Source organism: Otolemur garnettii, unplaced genomic scaffold (genome assembly GCF_000181295.1).
Source record: "Otolemur garnettii isolate 467f Iridium unplaced genomic scaffold, OtoGar3 scaffold00187, whole genome shotgun sequence".
NCBI classification, from domain to species: domain Eukaryota; kingdom Metazoa; phylum Chordata; class Mammalia; order Primates; family Galagidae; genus Otolemur; species Otolemur garnettii.
The window spans coordinates 2803885-2825971 of NW_003852582.1; the positions used below are offsets into that span (position 1 = coordinate 2803885).

Below are 22087 nucleotides of genomic sequence, written 5' to 3' on the forward strand. Positions count from 1 at the left end.
CCAAAACTACAACAATAAAAAAATATAGCCGGGCATTGTGGCAGGTGCCTGTAGTCCCAGCTACTCTTGGGAGGCCGAGGCAGGAGAATCACCTAAGCCTATGAGCTGGAGGTTGCTGTGAGCTGTGATGCCACAGCACTCTACTGAGGGCAACAAAGTAAGACTCTGTCTCTAAAATAAATAAAAAATAGCTGGGCGTTGTGGCAGGCACCTGTAGTCCCAGCTACTCAGGAAGCTGAGGCAAGAGAATCACCTAAGCCTATGAGCTGGGGGTTGCTGTGAGCTGTGACGTCACGGCACTCTACCGAGGGCGACAAAGTAAGACTCTGTCTCTAAAATAAATAAATAAATAAAAATAAAATAAAATATTTTAAATAAAAATAAATTGACTTTTTTTTAAGGAGGCAAAGAAATTTAGCTCACATTTAGTACTGATTCCTCAGGATTTGACATCATAAGTATTGTAAGTCTTAGATACAACAAACTTTAAAATGTTCTGGAAAACTGGGTTAGACATTGTTCTCTGAAGAAGTAATGTCAAAGAAACATCTGGGGATTGAATGAAATTGCTTCATGAAATATGAATAAAATTATTTTTTAAGTGAATATTTAGAATGATGTGTGACTTTAAAATGTTAGTGTAGGCTGGGCATGGCGGCCCATACAGCACTTTGGGAGGCTGAGGCTGGAGAATTGCTTGAGCCCCAGGAGTTTGAGACCAGCCTGAGCAACACAGCGAGACCCCAACACTACAAAAACTAAGAACAATTAGCTGGGCTGACTATGGGCTGGAATGTGCCCATAGTCCCAACTCAGAGGCTGAGGCAGGAGGATCCTTTGAACCCAGGAGTTTGAGGTTGCAGAGAGCTATGATCACGCCACTTCACTTTAGCCAAGGCAACAGAGCCAGACCTTGTCTAAAAATTTTATATAAATGGAATGATGAAATGTTGTCAGTTGACATTTCATCTATATCTATCCAAGCTTAAATATACAAGTTGGCCAAATCAGTCTTTTGGGGAATATTTTTCCCTGTTCATTTATTTCAGCATACGTGGTGTTGGAGACACATATGGTATGTGGGGAGTGGTGGTGATAAAATGATGGAATAACAGTTGAGACAAAGACATTCATCTTTGAACAACAGGAAACTAGGCTGGGATGAAAACTGAACCCCTGCAAGAAATGACTGGAATTTGACTTGTGGTTCCAGATGGCAGATGAGGTAGATGGGTTTGTGTCCAGGCTCCTCTAAGTTCCCTAATAGCCAAGAGATCACAAAAAGGAAGAAAGCAGGTGGGATCTGGAGTATGATCTTACCAGGGGAGGGGCCGCAGTCTGGAGCCCAGCACGCAGGGACTGGTGTTGTGGGATCCGGCCTATGATCTTACCAGGGAAGGGGCCGCAGTCTGGAGCCCAGCACGCAGGGACTGGTGTTGTGGGATCTGGCCTATGATCTTACCAGGGAAGGGGCCGCAGTCTGGAGCCCAGCATGCAGGGACTGGTGTTGTGGGATCTGGCCTATGATCTTACCAGGGAAAGGGCCGCAGTCTGGAGCCCAGCACGCAGGGACTGGTGTTGTGGGATCTGGCCTATGATCTTACTAGGGGAAGGGGCCGCAGTCTGGAGCCCAGCACGCAGGGACTGGTGTTGGGGGGAGGTAGAGATGCTTTGCCTTCTGCTGTGCCCCCTATTAGGTGAGGCAGGGATGGGGGATGCAGAGTAAGTAGATGACACCATCATTCCTCACTGCTGTGTGGAGTATACCCTCATGGGGGGAAGCCCATAGCACTCTTGGGGGAGTTATACATGTTTTATAAAGCTTAAGCTGATTACAATGCACAAAAATAAAGAATTGATTCTTACTAGAGCTAGAGCAAGGCCAAATCAAGCCTACCAAGCGCCCCCCCAAAGGCAAAACTCTCAAAACTAGGGCTTCTAGTGTGAATGACCGTAGCCCAAGAATTAAGCCCTCCTCATTCTGGCATCTGAGGGTGTTTTGCAGGTCGACAATTAGCTGCCTACCTCCTCTGCCTAAAGCCAGTCCCTGGGGGCAGCAGCCATCCAGTGCTCTCTTTCAGAATTCCTGCTCAGGGCCAGACCCAGCCAGAAATAGACATTTTTATGCAACAGTAGAACAAAAGAATGAGGATCATAAGGCATGTGATGAGGGGTAGGAACGTATAAAAGTCAGTGGCTGGGTTAGGCATGATGGCTCTCACCTGTAATCCTAGCACTCGGGGAGGCTAAGGCAGGAGGATCCCTTGAGCTCAGAAGTTCAAGACCAGCCTGAGCAAGAGGGAGACACCATCTCTACTAAAAACAGAAAAAAACTAGCCAGGCATTGTGGTGGGCACCTACCTTAGGAGGCTGAGGCAGAAAGATCCTTTGAGCCCAGGAGTTTGAGTTTGCTGTGAGCTAGACCGACTCCACACACTCTAGCCAGTCCAGAACTCGAAGAACCATAGGCCGACTTCTAGGCAAAATGCTCAGAATTGGGGGAACATGTTAAATCCACAAATAAGGATAGAATCTGTTATATAAAAAGCATAATTAGAGCACAGCCTTCGGAAATCACAAATGTGACTGTAATTTAAAATTTCAATAGAAATGCTAGAAAATAAAATTGAACATAGAGCAGGAAGGAAAATGAGAGAAAAGATAGATTAACCCAGGAGGTTCCTCACCTACCTGGTTAACACTGGTTCCAGCAGGACAGAAAACATAAATGATTGAATGCAAGATAAGAGTTTCCTAGAAATGAACGTTCTAAGTCTATAGAGTAAAAGAGATCATGTTGAGCATAGTATTTCGTCATGTTAATGCCTGAGGTAAAGTAGAGAGCTTCAAAGTCACCCGCACCAGAATGAGAATCAGACTAATACCAGAATTTTCATTGACAACACTGGACACTAGAATAAATTAGAGCAGTAGCTCAAGGTTTTGAAGAGTTCCATACTCAGATTATATTAATCTAGAGTGAGAGTAGCATAAAGACATTTTTCAAACTCGATATTTAAAGTAATAAATACAAATGACAAATCAAAAATAAAGAACTTTTATTTTCGATCCTAGAAAATAAGATCACCCCAGAATAGCCATGAAGGAGAGTCCTGGTATGACCTTGTACAGCAGACCTGGGGAAGCAATGGGCCTCTGTTGTAGTTGGAGGCTCTAAGGCTTTGAGAAGGGGGTCTGAGCAAAGATGAGGTCCTGATTTAATATAGGGCACGACTGGGAGTTCAGAGAAGATGGAGGTTCAGATAAAGGCAAACTCCATAAGAAAAAAGATAGGCAATGAGAGTGCCAAGAAAAGCAAAATTTTACAAAAATAGTTACAAAATATTCTTTATGTATTTGGCTATCTCTTTGTAAAAGTTTGTAATGAATAATTTAGAAATAAAGGTACTCCTAGCTACTATCTCCCATTTCCCCCATGTATGGCAACTTCAGCGGCAGCTTTCGGGATACCTTGTATAATCATCCGGAATTAGAAGTAAATCTAGCTGGGCGGGTTTCTCATGCCTGTAATCCTAGCACTCTGGGAGGCCAAGGTGGGTGGATTGCTTGAGCTCACAGGTTTGAGAGCAGCCTGAGCACGAGCGAGACCTCATCTCTAAAAATAACCAGCCATTGTGGCAGGTGCATGTAGTCCCAACTACTATCACTTGAACCTTAGAGTTTGAGGTTGCTGTGACACCATGGCCCTCTACCAAGGGCAAAAGTGAGACTCTGTCTCACACACACACAAAAAAACCTTAATCTGAAATAAAAGACAAGAGGTTTATCTACAGAGTGGGGCTTGGAATGAGTGTGAAATTTGTTGCTTTCCACCAAAAGTTCTTTATTTTTTATTTGTCATTTGTATTTATTCCTTTAAACATTGAGTTTGAAGATAGATTAAGTGTTGAAGGGACAAAGTTGCTATAGTAATGCCACCTTCTACTGTTTTAGGTCTTAATTTGGGCAACCTAAGAAGGCTGTGTTTTAAGCAATAATGGTGTTCTTGTTCTAATGAAGCAATATTTCATGTTTTCTGGGACAAAGTTGCACAACGAGGGGCAGAATCTTTAATCCTTGAGGAAGTGAATTATTGCCAAAGACAATGAAGCTAAGTGTCTCAGCGTTTAGAACTTCTGATTAAAGTAGTTACACAAAAGCATACCTTTCATGCAACTCTCTCTCCTTAGGGGAGAACACGAATATATGAAACCCAAGTGTGGCTTATTTAAAGAATTCTGGAATAACCTAGTAGTAAATAAACATAATAATGGGTCCTAAATCTTTGCACCCAGAATCTGATTAGACTGTGAAGACCTGAACTTTCATCACATCCTCAGTTATTGTCATAGTCCGTAGCTAGATGTTTATGTTGCACTGTTGACACGTTTATCTCTTACTTAGAGATGATAATGTGGTTTTATGAGTTCCAAGTTGTGTCTCTTAAACATGGTTTTCTGAAATATTATAATCCTCAGGCAGTTTGGATTTCAGTGCAGCTTTAAAACTCAGTGGAGGTTACTGTCCACTGGCTCTGTGGAAAGTAATTGGAAAGTAATTTTTGCTGTTCCTTTTGGTGGATCCTTAGTTCAACCCCACATTCTTGCCCTTGGCTTATGTAGTTTTTCTTCTTTTGACCTGAATAGACTTCTTAGACCCTGCTTAGTTAGTTTCTGCCTACAAAGATTATAACTCATATCCCTTGGTCCCTGTTCTGAGGAATTGTCACTGTAGTTCCAACTATTTGCTGGGTGATTGGTAATCAGAGCCACAGCTCCCTGCTCCTGGTATTGCTGTGGGCATCCTGGTGGGGCCCAGAGAGTCCCTGGTTCTCATACTGAATCATCTGGATGGCCTGGGGCCAGCTCTTGGCATCAAAGAACACTGGAGGGAAAGGGAAGAGAGCTAGAATCTAAGCAGAAACTGGATTTTGACATGAGTTGAGGGTTCCCCTAGGCACGGGGGTCCCCCCTGGGCCTGCCCACCCTGCTAGCTCAGGAGCTGGCCATGTGCTGAACAGCTGAGACCAGCACCCAGGCCTTAAATGACCTAGCTTAGGAAGTAGTTGGGTTGCTCCCTGCTGTCATTGTTTGGACAGCTCTATTTCGGGTTTTTTCTTGTTCTTGCCAGACACAGCCTCAACTAATGGGCTGTGACCTCCTGCCTTGAAGGCTGGTTTTAAGCAGAATTAAAACCTTTGCTTATTTCCTGACCCAGAGAGAGCAACTTTACCTTGAGGATGAAGGCACTCTGCCAACGGTTCAGTGTGATTTGGGTCACAGTGTTCTCTCTTCAAGGTGCTGCTTTACCTTATTTTCTATGATTTGGCCGACTTAGCAGGTCGCCGGGAGCAGGTGTAGGCGGCGCCGCGGCGCCCTCTGCTGGCGGTGTCTCCCCTTCCTCCCGCGCCGGCCGCGGGTTGGCCTGGGCTACGTGCGGTGGCTGCAGAGCCCGCCAGGAGATAGTGCGACATCTAGCACTCTTTTCTCTGTGTAGGGGTCTTTTTTTTTTTTTTTAAATACTGGCGTTTGCTCCAAATCAGCCTGCTGCATCCATTCTTCTGTGTGTCTGCTTTCATCCCTGGTAGCTGCCACAACCAGATCACCTCTGCTACGAGAGCTTGGTATTGGCATGCGTGAAATTTTGTCACCACAGCCCCTACAACCAGTTAACAAATTCAAATGCCTACACTTGTTTCACACATTGTAGCCACCGAGGGAACACGCGGAGGACGGTGGTGGTGTGGAGAAAGGGGGCTGGGAGGCAGACCTCAGAACTGTCCATGTGAATGAACAGCCTCTATGTCATTTTAAACCACAACACATCCCGCAGCGGCATCCGGGTGATCTCAGTGGCAGGTGCGCTGACAGGTCTTGCTGCGTTGTCACCACCTCCCAGTGGTCGGTCTTCTATGACTCAGTTTCTCATAGCCTTGCATGCACTGCGCCCCTCACCCGGCCATCTCTGACTCTGTTGCCATGACTTCAGGACACCCTTCCTCCCAGGCAGCTGTGGCACCCACAGCCTCTCATTGCCTTTACCTCCCTGTGTTTTAATGACTTATTTATGGATTGGGCTCCCCCAAGCTGGAGTTTCAGGGGTAGGACAATTCCTTATTCATCCAAGAGGCTCTCGATGAACGTGCGTTGAATGAATGAGGGAGTGGGGTAAACAGGAAGTAACAAGCTTCATGCCTGCCTTGGGTGGCTTAGGAGCCTCTTAGGGTGTGGGTGGGAAGAGGAAGTGGTTAGAGAAGACACACAGTAACAACGTTGGGAGGCCTGAGCTGCTTTTTATAGCCTTGGCTTTGCAGGTGGTTACCTTTACAGGAAATCTCTTCCCTAACCTTTGTCCCACCAAACTGTAGTAATGCTTTGAGTCTTATTCCCTCAACTTGTCTGCATTTAAATCTTTAATCTGTCAGCATACAAAACAGTTTTGTCTCAGTGTTTTCATTTGTGTAAGTTTTGCCCTTTCAACTAGGTTGTAAACTCCCTAAAATCCTAGGATTTATTTCTTAGGAAGCCATTTTAAAGGAATGGACACAACATTGCCTGGAGGTCATTTTTGTTCTGGCTGCCAACTAGCTTAGGGTCAGAGTTAATTAAACTCCCTCAAGGGCTTCCTTTCCTCATCTGTAAATACTGGAAGGTTGGGCCCTCCATCAGGGGCTTCCCAGTGCTAATGGCCTGGATAGTGTGCCTCTGGCCCAGTGCCTTGCTTGTCCATTCCAGGACCCCATGTGCTTCCACCTCCCAGCATCTGCCAAGCGCAGTAATTGAGCCCAGGTACTTATGGGAACTCCTGGGATTATGGAGCAGACCTATGAAGGCCCCACCCAGCCTTGCCTCTGCCTTACACTGAAAAGTTTTAGGCACCAAGGGCGCTGCCCTGGTTCTCCTAAGTCCTTCAGGTATGTTGGTGTGTGCTCTTTCATTTCTTCAAACATAGGATGCATTTGGAGGTAGAAGCTGACTATGCCTGTCCAGGAGTCTGGGAGGAAGGATGATGCTGGGGCCATGATTTTCCCCCCTCATCCTCACACTCCTTCTTCATGAGCAGTCTTGCACCCCTCTCTGTTTTGTATTGGTTTTTAAAATACATAGAATCCCTTATTGGGATGAATTGTTTATTGGGATCCAGCAGAGAAAGAAAATGACTAAGGAGTGTTTGGTTTATGCAGGGTGGCCATAAAGTTCATGTGCACACTATTTTAAATTGCACACGAGCTTTATGACCACCGTGTATTTTTGTTTTGCTTTTGTATCTGAGATTTATGGGTTTCTTGAAGGCCAGGAGTGGCTTGTTTCTGTTGTGGGAGTTTGTTTTTTCATGCACGTCCTGTTCCCAGCCTTTTTTCCCAGCTCCAGTCCCATTTGCAAAACTTGAGCTCTTGGTTTCTCTCCGTCCAGGCAGGTGTGTGTTGTTTCTTGTCTTAAGTTGTTCCATTAGTCAGCCAGACCCCAAAGATTGTAAAACTGGTGGTCATAGAAGTGTTAGGAAGAAGAACCCAGTGACAAGAGCCCCTCTGGCTATAAGATAGTAAAATGTTAAGGATTGTGGGTTTGGATTGGGGCCCCCTCTTAAGAACACTGCAATGGGAAGGAAACAGGAATCTTACCACACCTACTGCTTAACTGGACCTACACTAGTTGTCCCTGAATCCTCTGTGAGATGCTAATTGGATGAGAGTGGAGGAGCTTGTCTGAGATGACAGGAGTGCCAGGAAGGTCAGAATTGACTCAGAAAGACAAACATCAAGTTGTATGCCTCAAATATTTATACTTTCTATTTGTTAGTTATACCCTAATAAAACTAGGAAAAAAATTCTCTTGGAAGAGGCCAAGGCTGCAAAAAAGTATAATTCAGTTGAGTTATATGGTAGACAAAAGTTAGGTTCTAAATTGGAATAGAAACTGTAGGATATCATGAAAATTACCTAAGTATTTTTTACTGTGTTACAAATTGACATGTTATGGCTTATCAAACAGCGTGACCATTTTTTTCCCTCCAGTGTTGGGAGTGTTTGTGTTGTTGGTTGGGTTCCATAGGATGCCCTTGGCTTAGGGTTAGGAGTCATGTTTTATGAAAAGCATCATTTAAACCCCAGAATCTGGCTTGGTGCCCATAGCTCAATGGTTAGGGCACCAGCCACATGCACTGGGGCTGGCAGGTTTGAACCTGGCCTGTGCCTGCTAAACAACAGTGACAACTACAACAACAAAAAAATAGCCGGGATGTTGTAGCAGGTGCCTGTAGTTCCAGTTACTTGGGAGGCTGAGGCAAGAGAATTGTTTAAGCCCAAGAGTTTGAGGTTGCTGTGACCTGTGACGGGATGGCACTCTACCAAGGGCAACATAGTGAGACTGTCTCAAAAAAATAAATAAATAAAATAAATAATAACCCCCAGAATCACAGCTGGTGAGAGTGCTGACACTGAGAAACAGGCATTTTTTTCCTGCTTTGGTGTCACCTCCTGTGCTTAACTTGCACGGTTGTATTTGTGTGTTTTGCCTGAGAACTGCATGGCACTCCACCTTCGGTCAGCTGTAGAATTGGTAGGCTGTTACATGAAGAATAATCCCAGTATCTTTTGGTTCTAATTTAAATGCTTAATGTGTATTAAATTCATATCTCCATATTCTCTCTTTCATCAACAGGTTGCTGGTGGGGGCCCCTCGGGCAGAAGCACTTCCCCTGCAGAAAGCCAACAGGACAGGAGGCCTGTACAGCTGTGACATCACCTCCCGGGGACCGTGCACCCGGGTTGAATTTGATAACGATGGTGTGTACCTCTGCCCTCGCTCAGGGCGCCCTCGATACCCCGCATTCTCTTCGCATGAGGAAGGAATGGGGGTATCAGCATGTATTCCTGCAGAGAGGACCTCCTTTAATTGCATCAGCCTTGACTTTTTTATTCGTCCTGAAAATACACTTAACTTTGTTAATCATACAAGGATGCTGCTTTTCGCAGCTCCTGCTGATTCTGGTTGCGGAACTATAAAAATTTGGTGTATTGATACCGCCACCTAGTGATGTATTGAGGTTCTACAGGAGGCTGCTGAAAAAGCGAATCTGTAGCAGCGAAGAAAATTGAATGTGTATTATCTTGTGCTTGGCAGCCAAAAGACTATTTTATAATAAATATCAACGCCCAAATAAATAAAAATATCAGCCCCCTGCGAAATGAGAGCTGACCAACATGGATAAGATTTGCCCTACTGTCTCAGATAGAGCCTTGTTTTGTGAGGACTTAGTGTAGCCAGGAGTTGCTGCGAACGAGGCCCCTTAATACCTGGTTGGCCTGCTTCCCTGTAAGTTGGGCAGAGCAGTTCGGTGTACGGAGAAGCCCCCGCCAAACCTGGTTTGATACGCTTGCTAAGTAGATTGGCAGATTTATGTTTATGTGCTTCTCTTGCTGCTTCATCTTTTATAGAGAACATTTATTGTATTTTATTGATTCAAAAATAATACATAGTACTGTAAAAAACTTATAAAATGCATAGACCTTTAAGGAAACAAGCCAAAATTCACTGGTCATCTCCGGATCTAGACACTGTCTTTTTTTTTTTTTTAAGGGCTTAGTCAAATACTCTTTCTTTAACATGTTGGCATTTTTTTCATTCTGTCTAAAATTGTTTACTTTTTATACTTTTGTAATGATTCAAGACTGAAAATCGGGCTTTCCTTGCTTCTAATTGAGGAAGGCAAAAATTTGGGTATAGAGTCATTCAGTGGTTTTAAATTCATACTGAAATGAGCACATGGTGGTATTTGTGGGTTTTCTCTTTTAAACTAAACGTAACTTTTCCTTTCTGGTATTGATGAAAAGATATTTTGGCAGCCATGAGGTTCTAAAGTAGATCTGAGGCCTTATCTCCCTATCTCCAGGAAAGAACAGAACAGTTTATGCTGTTATGTAAAGCACTTGGGAGTACATAGAGAAATATGTACTTTTTATTAGTTTGGTTGGTAGTTGGGGGCTAACCCTTAGTCTTAGAATTTTCAGTTCTTTGAGGATAAGTTTATTCATTTTCTATGGATATTCTGTTTTTTCTTCATCTACCATTTGACTGATCAGTATTTGTTGACAGAACTTTAATCCCTGCTCTTCTTCTCATAAAGAAATTGGTTGATAGCCAGGCATAGTGGTTCATGGCTATAATCCTAGCACTCTGGAAGACCAAGGTGGGAAGACTGCTTGAGGTCAGGAGTTCAAGACTAACCTGAGGAAAGGGAGACTCTGTCTCTACTAAAAATGGAAAAACTAGCCAGACATGGTGGCACATGCCACCATGCCTATAGTCCCAGCTACTCCCAGCTGTTCAGGAGGCTAAGGCAGGAGGATTGTTTGAGCCCAGGAGTTTGAGGTTGCTATGAGCGAGGCAGAGGTCACCACTCTAGCCTGGGTAATAGAGCAAGACAGTCTCCAAAAAATAAATAAATAAATAAAATAAACTAATTGGGTCAGGCACAGTGGCTCACACCTGTAATCCTAGCATTCTGGGAGGTTGAAGTGGGAGGATTGCTTGAACTCAGGAGTTCAAGACCAGGCAGAACAAGAATGAGATTCCCTCTTACTTAGTCTTAGAATTTTCAAATACCTTTCTGTTTTCAGGATGTCGAGTGTCACGAGAGGGCAAAGGGGATTGTTTGGGGAAAAGGCCATGGTATAGACCTGTGTATTTTAAAATTTTGTGAAAGATTTTCACCACAAACCACTTCTCTATTTTCTTAAGATGAGAAATAATTTTCCTAGATTGAATAACTGAATTTACTAAGCAGCTAGGTTCATTCAAGGCAATTTGGAAACAGTTTCTTGTGGTTTTATGCATCTGTGGTCCATAGCCTGAAGTGCTAACTGTGCTGTTTCCACAGCTGACCCTACATCAGAGAGCAAGGAAGACCAGTGGATGGGGGTAACTGTCCAGAGCCAAGGTCCAGGGGGCAAAGTTGTGGTAAGTATAGAGAAACATATTAATTCCACAGTGTTGGAGTGCCAGTGATGGGCTAGTGCCAGGCATACAGGGTGGATGAGACAGAGTCCCTACCTGCAGGGAGTAGATGTTATAGCAAACTTACTGCTTTAATGAAGGAATGGGGTGGCGCCTATAGCTCAGTGGATAGGGTGCCGGCCACATACCCCCAAGCTGGTGGGTTCGAATCTAGCCCAGGCCAGCTAAAATCAACAATGATGACTGCAACAACAACAAAAATAAATAAATAAATGTGAAAAACAAAATGCAGGCATGCATATCCAGAAGAAGCCAAAGGAGCATTTTTCTGATAATGCTCTGAAGCAGTTATACAACCTGCTTTTCTTTAGAACTTTCAGATTCAAAAAAACCATATACCTTTCTTGAGCATCTCTAAAACTTGATGGTCTTAAAACAAAGCAAAACAAAACACACAGAGTTTTTGTCCTAAGAACTTTGTAGATAAATTATAAAAAGTGAGAGAATGCTCTTAGGAAGTCATACCGGGTGACTTTAAACCCTCTTGTTCTTCTGAGCTCCTTGAAGTGGAAGTGGTAATGAAGAAAAGACGGTTTGCAGGGTGGATTGTGCTGGATGGCTCTGAAGTGCCTTCCAGTTGGAATAGGATCTTTTTTGTCTCTTTTTCAACATCGAGTGGCTGTAACAAAATTTATACAGAATTTTGAGAAAAAATGAAACTTTGACTGAAGATTGAGTTTTGATATTTAAGGCATACATTATGGAAAATTGACTTGGATATCTTGAATATATTTTCAGTCTTTATTATATGCTGCGTAGCTATGAACACCCTGTAGAAATTATAGAAATTATTTCATCTTTCCTGGCAACGTAATTCTCTTTGCCTTTTAAAAATAGGCTTATTAAGGGAAATGATCAGAGCTCAGAGTGTAAATTGGGACTGATTACAAGGAAATAGTGTGGGGTGAAAGGAAAATGTCTTTGTTTTGGCTGTGTTTGCTTGATCCCTTTGAAAATGTCCATGATTTCTCTCCTCCAGAACATAATTACTCATTTCCACACTGATAGGAAGGTTTATACAGCCACTAAATGCCAATTGAATTGAGGAAATTAAGTAAAAAGGTGTTTTCCTTTGTTTACGTGACAGGGAAATTTACAGATAAATTGCCTGTTCATGCAGATTGGCATTCAATATTTGAATTGGAGCATTATTCTCTGAAAATAAGACCCCAGTCCCAGTTTCTGTATATTTGATAATAGTCTCCTTAGTGTCATTTTGGGGAAGATTTGCTGGTTTGGGATCCAATCCCAGAATAAGGACATGTTTAATCATCCGTTCAGAATTAACCTCTTGATTGAAAATGGCAAGGTTTACAGCCGTGAGTGGGCTCCTTTATTCTGTTCGTTTGCAGACATGTGCTCATCGATATGAAAAACGGCAACATGTTAACACAAAGCAGGAATCCCGAGACATCTTTGGGAGGTGTTACGTCCTGAGCCAGAATCTCAGGATAGAAGATGATATGGACGGGGGAGACTGGAGCTTTTGTGATGGCCGATTGAGAGGCCATGAAAAGTTTGGCTCTTGCCAGCAAGGTGTAGCAGCTACTTTTACTAAAGACTTTCATTACATCGTATTTGGAGCTCCGGGTACTTATAACTGGAAAGGTATGGTGTTTGTATTTATAGAAGTAGAGATTAGAATGTCTATGTCGTTTCTGTAATATGCACCATGATTTAGTACCTTTTATTATAAGGGCTTTGTATATTATAAAAGTACTGTAGGATATTCTTAGAATGATTTTGTGAAAACAACTAATGGTGGAAATGTATGTGGTAGTGTTGAGGTTTTTTGAATCTCCTATCAGTACAGTAATTTAAGTAGTTAATTTTTTTTCTGTAGGAATGTACTAATTAACATGAGTTGTTTTGCTGTTTCATGTTTGACTCATGAGGCTAGAAGTTTTAAGTTAGTGATCTGAAAACTGAGTAGGATTGAGTTGGGGGGCATATATATAACAGGCTATTAACATGGACATTTTTACATTATACATTATCTCCAAAGGATATACCATGTTTCCCCACAAATAAGACACTGTCTTATATTTACTTTTTCTCAAGAAGAAATTAGGGCTTATTTTCAGGGGATGTCTTCCTCTCTGCACTGAAATGCAGGGTGTGGCTGTGCAGAGTATCTAGGTCTTATTATCAGGGTAGGGCTTATATTTAACAAATGCATAGAAATCCTGCTAGGGCTTATTTTTGGGGGTAGGTCTTATTTTCAGGGAAACACGGTAATAACAAGGACAAATAGCTCCATGTTTTGCTAATAATGCAGTTGTATTAAAGGAGCAGATGACAAATTGGGGAGTTTTGAGATGATAATTTCAGATAACTTATGAATAACAATTGTTTATTATGGGTAAAAGGAGATATTGGGAGGGAGGGACAGAGGAAAACAGCCCACGTTTTTTGACTGACTGAACCCGGTCGGTTCCTGTGATACGATTTCCCTTCTCTGAAGAAGTTAAACATGTACAGAAATCATAAGAGACAATTAGCTTGACTCTAATCCATGATGAAGAGAAACACATCTGGTTTGGAAATAAGATTTCATTTGAGAAATGTATTAAAAGCATAATAACGTTTTTCTGGATCAGGAAGAACTTAGGAAAATGTTCCCTTTTTTTTCCCCCAAAATGTCCAAGTTTTAATTCCTGCGACAAACAATTCTTGAGAATACCGTTCTCCGCGTGTCAGCCATGGAGAAACACCCCATTTCCTCCACAACAGAGTCTTTCATGGAATAATATTTATCAGGTTATTTTGACCTAATGGAAATGACATGTTTAATTTATGATAGTTGTATTTTAGCAATAATAGATGCCATACATAGTAAAACAAAACAACAAAATTCATGGGAAATACATCTACTTTACAAGCCTTCCCTGAAAATATTCCCTTTTAAAAAAGTCATATAGGGGTGTGGGCTAACTATATGAAATCTTCTCTTTTTAAATTCCTAATTGTAAGAGTTTTTAAAGGCTGAAATCCTGACGTTGTGTGAAGAAAAGATCAACGTGTTTCACTTTTACACCACAGAAAAGAGACAAATCGATTTAGGATTACAGAGAACGTAAAATATCATAAGTCAAGTTTGCATCACTTTCAAGAATTTGTTTTCCGTAAATTTTGTTACCTTTCGAACATTTCATTTTCCATATAGTTTCATGGCATTATGGGAATGCATGGAGCATCATTTTATTTACTCACATTTCTTTAACATAAAAATTCACCCAAACATGTGTCCCAACCTTAAGTCATCTCCCTTCCTTCTGCCTTCCTCCCCATTCCCCCCTCCCCCATAGTCAGTGAAGGCATGGAGAATGGTTATTAGTAATCATTTATTTTATTTTGTTTCATCTTTTTTTTTTTTTTAACCATTTCATTCCTTTAGGGATTGTTCGCGTAGAACAAAAGAATAACACTTTCTTTGACATGAACATCTTTGAAGATGGGCCTTACGAAGTTGGAGGAGAGACTGAGCATGACGAAAGTCTCGTGCCCGTTCCTGCTAACAGTTACTTAGGTAGGAGTGAGCGTAGGTGGCTGCCTTTGCGAACCGTTTCAGATACTTCGTCTGACATTCTCCAGCAGGGGCCACAGGTCCCAAGACCTCTTGGCTGAGAAAAAGCCAGGTGGGGCCAGGCACCTGTGGCTGCATTTGCGGGAACTTGATAAGCCTGGCTGATTCTGGAGGTAACCTGCCTGATACCTGCAAGCCTTCCCTTCTGACCTGGGCTCCCTCAGTGGGAGAAGAAACCTATTATCACCCCAAATTGGCCATCCTTCCTCCCGCTTGGAAACCTGTCTCCTGAGCTAATGGTGGCCTCTGTAACCTGAAACAGGCTGTTCATGCAGCCATGAAAAAAATACACAGGTGTTCACAATAAACTGGGCTGCCTTCCCTCTCCCTTCAGTGCCTCTGTCTAGAGATCCTCTTAAAGAGCTACATTTATTAAAGTTACTCCTAAGTGGCAGGTGGAGGCCTCCAGGTTCTTCCTCTGAGGTTGCTGTTCTCCAAGGGTTGGCCTTGCTTTTGGATTCAGATCCTCATGTCACAGGTCCCTGGCAGGTGGCATGGGGGCCTCCAGGCTGAGGATGAGCAGGACTGCCAAGGTGGCTTTGAGGACACCCAGACTCTGTCTAAGTGCCAATTCCCTAACTCCTAAGACTTGTTTGCATTACTAATGTGTGTCCTAAGTTATTCATGTGCATTATGCTAATTACACAAGGGCTTTTAAAGGCTTTAATTCTCTGTATGAATTGACATAAAGAATAATTACTGTGTATTTCTTGGGGAAAAAATGTAAAAAATCTTCTAAATAGTAACCTATTAAAAAAAAATAGAGAAAAGCCCCCCATATTCTAAGATATTACTGAAATAATGGAAAGTAAAAAGGGACACAGGGGTATAGATACAAGAGTAATTCTGAACAACGTGCTATTAAACATACACTAAGTTGTTCTGATTGTATAAATGTGTGAACAATACTGTTAATTTAAAAACCCTTTTGAATTTATATACTAAAACTTTGATATGAGGATATAGAAGAAGGAAGAGAAAAATTATACTTAGTACTTGTTAAGTACCTTCTGTGTACAGAAGTCAGGTATTATCCTCAGTACTTTTTTTTATTCTTAAATGATAGCCGTATACATTAATGCAAACATGGGGTACAGTGTGGTGTTTTCATATACAATTTGAAATATTTTCATCAAACTGGTTAACATAGACTTTGTGTCATTTACTTAGTTATTATGTTAAAACATTTATACTCTAATTCTAGAACAGTTCACTTGTACCCTTGTTAGACAGACCATATAGGTGATCTTTCCAGTCACCCTCCCACCACCCATCCGCCCTTCTCCCCTCCCCTCTACCACCCCCTCCCCATATTCTTGGGCTAGAATTAGGTTGTAGCTTTCATTTGAGAACTATAAATTAGTTTCATAATAGGGCTGTGTACATAGGATATTTTTTCTTCCATTCTTGTGATACTTTGCTAAGAGGAACATTTTCCAGTTCCATCCATGTAAACATGAAGGAGGTAAAGTCTCCATCTTTCTTTATACTCAGTACTTTATATATCTGTACCACTATAAAATAACTATTATGTTCCTGTTTTATGGTGAGTAAAACCATGACTCTGGGAGCTTAATTTTCTAGCCCAAGATCACACCATTAATAATTCCCCAGGCCAGGAAAGCTACTCTCGTGAAAAGGCCAAGATGGGAAGCGGCTGGACACATCAGGGGCAGGTCAGTGGCCTCACGGATAGGAGAGGAGTTCAGGAGAGTGTAGTTTGTGGTCTCAAGTATTGAACATGAAACTCCAAGTTAACATTCCTTTCAAGGTAAATATTATCAATAAACCAACATTGTATTTGAATGTGTTTTCACAGACAACCTCCTTTTTCAATGGATTACATAGGAATTATTTACGATGGGAAATATTGCATTTTAATTGCTCTGGCTCAGAAATGAGTCCTTTGGCCTTTCAGATAGATGACCTATGAATTTTATAAACATAGTTGCTGTTAGAATATATAAAAATATGAAGTGTTTTTTCATAAACATGTTTGCCACTTTTAGAATGGATTTTCTCAAGTGATGCCCGAGAAAGAAATGAAATTTGTATAGTCATAGTTTGCTGAGCTGTGCTGTGTGTGACTCTGAATTTCAAAAGATGAGCAGGTTTGGGGAATAAATGATGTGCCTGAGGTCTCGGAAGCTGGCCGAGTGCAGCTTGCCGGCTGCGGTGGTGGTTTCCTTGTCCAGCGGGAACACCGGCGGCCGTCCTGCCTCCCACCTAGCGTAATTACTCTTTCTTCCCTGTCTTCTCTCCTGTGCACGCGTTCAGGCCTGCTGTTTTTGACCAGCATTTCCTATACAGATCCTGATCAGTTTGTTTATAAAACGCGGCCTCCCAGGGAGCAGCCCGACACAGCCCCCGATGTGATGATGAATAGCTACCTAGGTTTGTGACCTCTGAGATGACAAATTGTCATGGTCGTGGTCATTTAAACATTTCTCTTTTTTTGGATCCACACAGAGCATACACTTTTTAATTTTTATTTCATTTCAAGTGACACACACACACAGAGCATGCCGTGGGGGAGGCTCTGTGCCAGATGGTTTTCAGAGCGGACTCCATGGTATCGCTCTGTTCTAAACTTGGGGCTCATCCTATTTTGAACCCCCTCCACAGTTTGAGAACTGCAAGAGTAGCGGTGAACCTTTCATAAATAAAACCCACTATAAAGGGTGGGCTTCGATTATTCTGCATCTGCCTCACCTGATGGGGAAAGATTTGCTTAATTTGACTGGGCAGTGGTTTAATTTGAATGAGCAATTGTATTTGCTTTCCACCAAATCTCATATTTGAAACCTGCATTCTACCTGATGCTTTATGATCGGGTGTGCTTAATGTTTTCTGCCCTCCAAACAAGTGTGTAACTTATGTAGTGACAACTACCTCACCTCTGTTTATGCGAGGTTCTCAAACGGGACGTATCATCAATCATGGTTTTGTTTGCATGTCTGTGTCTGAGAACTAAGTTGGTCCAAAATAATGAAATGCTGTCTATGGAATATTAACGATATTAGCTTTCGCTTTGCCTCTTTACCATGGCAACTGAGCATGGACATTCTTTGTGTAAAAATATCAGTCCTTACGTTATAGCGGAACCTATAATATGCACTCAGTGTGCTACAAGTCTGGTTATAGTCTATGTATGATGTCACATTCCCATGATAATTCAGCATCGACCTGGATCGCCTTTGACCCTAGTTCCAATATTAAAATGGGAGTTGAATTGATTCTTAAGACGCTCAAATACGTCACAATTCAATTTATACAAATGCTGCACACCACAGATGCTTTTCTTTAAAAGTCTTCATAGCCACTGAAAGCAGTGAAGTAGCCCCAGACCCTTGCCCTTGTGTCCCAGATCTGTCACTCCTGAGTATGAAGGCTAGTCAGAAGGAGTGAGGGTGAAAAGCCAGAGGACAAGGTGACAATGAAGACACCAACATCCTCTGCCTCCTAAAATACAGGATCGATGTGAAAGGGTGTATTTTATTTTTCTAGGCTTTTCTTTGGACTCGGGGAAAGGTATTGTTTCTAAAGATGATATCACTTTTGTATCTGGTGCACCGAGAGCCAATCACAGTGGAGCTGTGGTTTTACTAAAAAGAGACTTGAAGTCTGCACATCTTCTCCCTGAGCACATATTTGATGGGGAAGGTCTGGCTTCTTCATTTGGCTACGATGTGGCCGTGGTGGACCTCAACAAAGATGGGTAAGGATGTCTCAGGTATTTTACACTGCGCATGGTTGCTGCTTTGGCTTCTGTGGGTCTCAAGAAACGCTGTCCTTTCAGGTTGGTTACTTCAAAGAATATTTTTACTGCCAGATTTTTGCCATCCTATCTTCATCATTTGTGGGATGGCAGCAGGTATTCATTACCCTCCCTAGGGTAGGGGTTACATTTTAGACTTTACTTTTTTTAACCCATGTCTCGGGATCATGGGAATTGATATATTAAAAAAATTAAAGAATGACTCCCACAAGATTCTGTTCTGTTATTTCTTAAGGGACTGTTGGAGCATCCAGCATGTCCTGTTGAAAGCAGAGATTAGTAACAAAGTCAACCTCTGGCTGCTGGTACCAGTGGGAAGGCTGGGACAGTGAGGTCTTTCCCAGGAGCCCCTGCTGCAATAGGGCTCTAACTTGAAGAACGGGCTTTGATACCCTTGATACTTTTCTTGGGGCATTTATTACAGGCGACTTTGATTTTTGAAAAAATATTTTAATTGGAACTTACATTCCGTATTATGCTGTCTACCCTGACCGCATAAAGAGATGGAAATGTGATCTATTTCCTAAAGGAAAGCATACTAAAAAAGTGATGAAACTGGAGAATATGGATATCAAAAATTAAAAACTACTTTAGAGCAAGTAAGACTTTTTGTGATATCTCTTTGAGTTCCTAGTACAAGTGGACTGGTGGTATCCTTCTTAAGCTTGCTGGTGTTTTAGCTGATGGGTCATAGTTCTTTCCCCTCCTTATGTTTTTAGGTGGCAAGATATCATTATTGGAGCCCCACAGTATTTTGACAGAGGTGGAGAAGTTGGAGGGGCAGTGTATGTCTACATGAACCAGCAAGGCAGGTGGAATAATGTCAAGCCAATTCGTCTTAATGGAACCAAAGATTCTATGTTTGGCATCGCCGTCAAGAATATTGGAGACATTAATCAAGATGGCTATCCAGGTAGGTAATTGCTGTGAAATGGTTGGAATTTATAGATTATGTGGTTGTTTAAATAATTAGTGCTCATGACATCTTATTTTAAATCACCATACTGGACTGTTTTAAAACGTAAATGTTTGTTAAAATATGATATTGTCAACAGACATTGCAGTTGGAGCTCCCTACGATGATATGGGGAAGGTTTTCATCTATCATGGATCAGCAAATGGAATAAACACCAAACCAACCCAGGTAACTAAATAACCTAGATTTTTGCAACTGGAATATCAGCTTTTTTGCCTTTATAATCGAATGTTTAAGTGACGTACCCTAACAGTTTATTTTATTACAAGACTATGGTAGTAGAATTGTTTTTTTAAAAAAAATTTTATTACTAAAAGATAGCTTCAAAATATATGAATACAGTCGATCTGCTTCTTTTAGTTGTAAATTTTCTTACGTAAGTTACGAATCAAAGTAATCCACAGCAAAAGATTATTCTACTCTGATAGCATAAAGAGATGGAAATGTGATCTATTTCCTTTATTAGCATACCAAGTAGAGAAGAAACTGGGCAGAAAAAAAGATGATTATAATTACAGGGAGAATTTAGGGAGGGTAAAAGGAGGTTTGGTTTGAAATATGCTGATTGACTTAATGTAGTAAATAATACCATCAAAAATTGCCTCTTTTATACTTGGAGGTAACTACATAAATCAGATGATTTTTATGAAACGTATGAAGTGTTAGATCATGTGTATGTGTGTGATTTATTTATAATTTAATATAGCTTATTTGTAAGTGAACTCTCTTACACTTCAGTTTAAAAGGAACTCGTGTGTCTTTTTCAATGCATAGCCAAGAAGTTCATTTTGACGGCCCAGTGTCCCTTCTGATGTTCTGATACCCTGCTTATTTCAGGTTCTTGAGGGTACGTCACCTTATTTTGGGTATTCAATTGCTGGAAATATGGACCTTGATCGAAATTCCTACCCTGATGTTGCTGTTGGTTCCCTCTCAGATTCAGTAACTGTTTTCAGGTATATATAATGAAGACCTATTTTGTAAAATCTTGCTGATTTTGAAGTAACGGATGAAAATAGAGGTCCAAAGTAGTGAAATTTTCGACTTCATAAATATTTTAGAAACCTTAATTGCATAAAATTTGACAGTACAAAGAACCTAAGGAAATCTCCTATAATTCACTATTTGCTAGTAAACCACAAGATTTTGATTTATATTCTAATCTCTTTTTTTCTGTGATCGTACATGTATATTTAACAACATTGAGGTCATAATTGTGTATATTGTATTCTAATCTGCTTTTGTCCAGTTATGCAGCATAACCATGCCATTGAGTACTTTTCTAAAGTTGGCTGGGCACAGTGGTTCATGCTTATCATCCCAGCACCTTGGGGGAGGCCAAGGCAGGAGGATTGCTTAGGGCCAGGAGTTCTAGACCAATCTGAACTGTAAGGACCTCACCCTTGCAAAAAAAAATTTTTTTTAATTAGGCAGACATAGTAGCACATACCTTAGACCTGGCCACTGTGGAGGCTGAGGTGGGAGGATTGCTTGAACCTTGGAGTTTGAGGCTTCAATGAACTATGATGATACTACTGCACTCCAATCTAGGCAACAGAACAAGAGCCTGTGTCAAAAAAGAAAAAGTTAGCTTGGTACCCGTAGCTTAGTGAGTAGGGCAACAGCCACATACACTGAGGCTGGCAAGTTCGAGCCCGGCCCAGGCCTGCTAAACAACAACGACAATGGCAACCATAGATAGAATAGCTAGACAATGTGGCAGGTGCCTGTAGTCCCAGCTACTCGGGAGGCTGAGGCAAGAGAATCACTTAAGCCCAAGAGTTTGAGGTTGCTGTGAGCCGTGACAACATGGTACTCTACCAAGGGCAACATATGAGACTCTGACTCAAAAAAAAGAAAAAGAAAAACTTAACAGTGGTCTGTGTAGCATCACATGACTGGTTCATAGCTCATTTAACCACCATGCTATCATTGGACATTTATACTGCTTCTCAATATTTTTGCCTCCATGATACAAAAAGAGGCCATAATCAGACTTACTTTTGTTCATGTCCTTGATTATTTCCTTATGATAAACTCCTGGAAAGGAAATGAAATTGCTGTTTGTGCCTCAGGGCTTTTAATTCAGGTTCACCAGGATGACCTTTAGAAAGGCTGCAGTGGGTCCGGTGTGGTGACTCATGCCAGTAATCCCACCACCTTGGGAGGCTGAGGCAGGGGGAATCACTTGAGCCCAGCAGTCTGGACCAGGCGAGGCAATAGCAAGACCCCATCTCTACAAAAAGTGTGTGTTTTTTTTTGTTTGTTTTTAATTTGCAAGGTGTGGTGGTGCATAGCTGTAGTCCCCGCTACTCAGGAGGCAGAGGCAGGAGTATCACGTGAGCCAGGAATTACAGGCTGCCGTGAGTTATAGTACTCTCCAGCCTGAGAGACAGAGTAAGACCCTGTCTCAAAAAGGAAAAAAACTTGAAGGCTGTGCTGGTTTGCCTATCAGCTATGTTTTAGTAGCCCTTTTCCAGTGCTTTCATCACTGCTGGAAATTACCGTTACAAAAACAATTTTTTTTTTTTTTTTTAGTTTAAAAGCAGATTCTTTTTTTTTTTTTTTGCAGTTTTTGGCCTGGGCTGGGTTTGAACCTACAACCTCTGGCATATGGAGCTGGTGCCCTACTCCTTTGAGCCACAGGCGCCACCTAAAATCATATTCTTAAAGTCCAAATTCCTTATTATTCCCATCTTCCATAACACAACTTTTAAATTTTGTGTATTTCT

At 41.7% G+C, this 22087-nt stretch overlaps 1 protein-coding gene across 1 annotated transcript in view; it reads left to right on the forward strand.

Moving 5' to 3' along the window:
- ITGA6 (integrin subunit alpha 6) overlaps nt 1-22087 on the forward strand; it is an 81068-nt gene that overhangs the window by 26373 nt on the left and 32608 nt on the right. The window contains exons 2-9 of the mRNA XM_012812076.2: nt 8661-8785; nt 10879-10958; nt 12368-12623; nt 14413-14544; nt 18109-18319; nt 19099-19292; nt 19435-19523; nt 20193-20311. Coding sequence (XP_012667530.1) covers nt 8661-8785; nt 10879-10958; nt 12368-12623; nt 14413-14544; nt 18109-18319; nt 19099-19292; nt 19435-19523; nt 20193-20311 — 1206 coding nt within the window. The remainder of the gene's footprint in view (nt 1-8660; nt 8786-10878; nt 10959-12367; nt 12624-14412; nt 14545-18108; nt 18320-19098; nt 19293-19434; nt 19524-20192; nt 20312-22087) is intronic.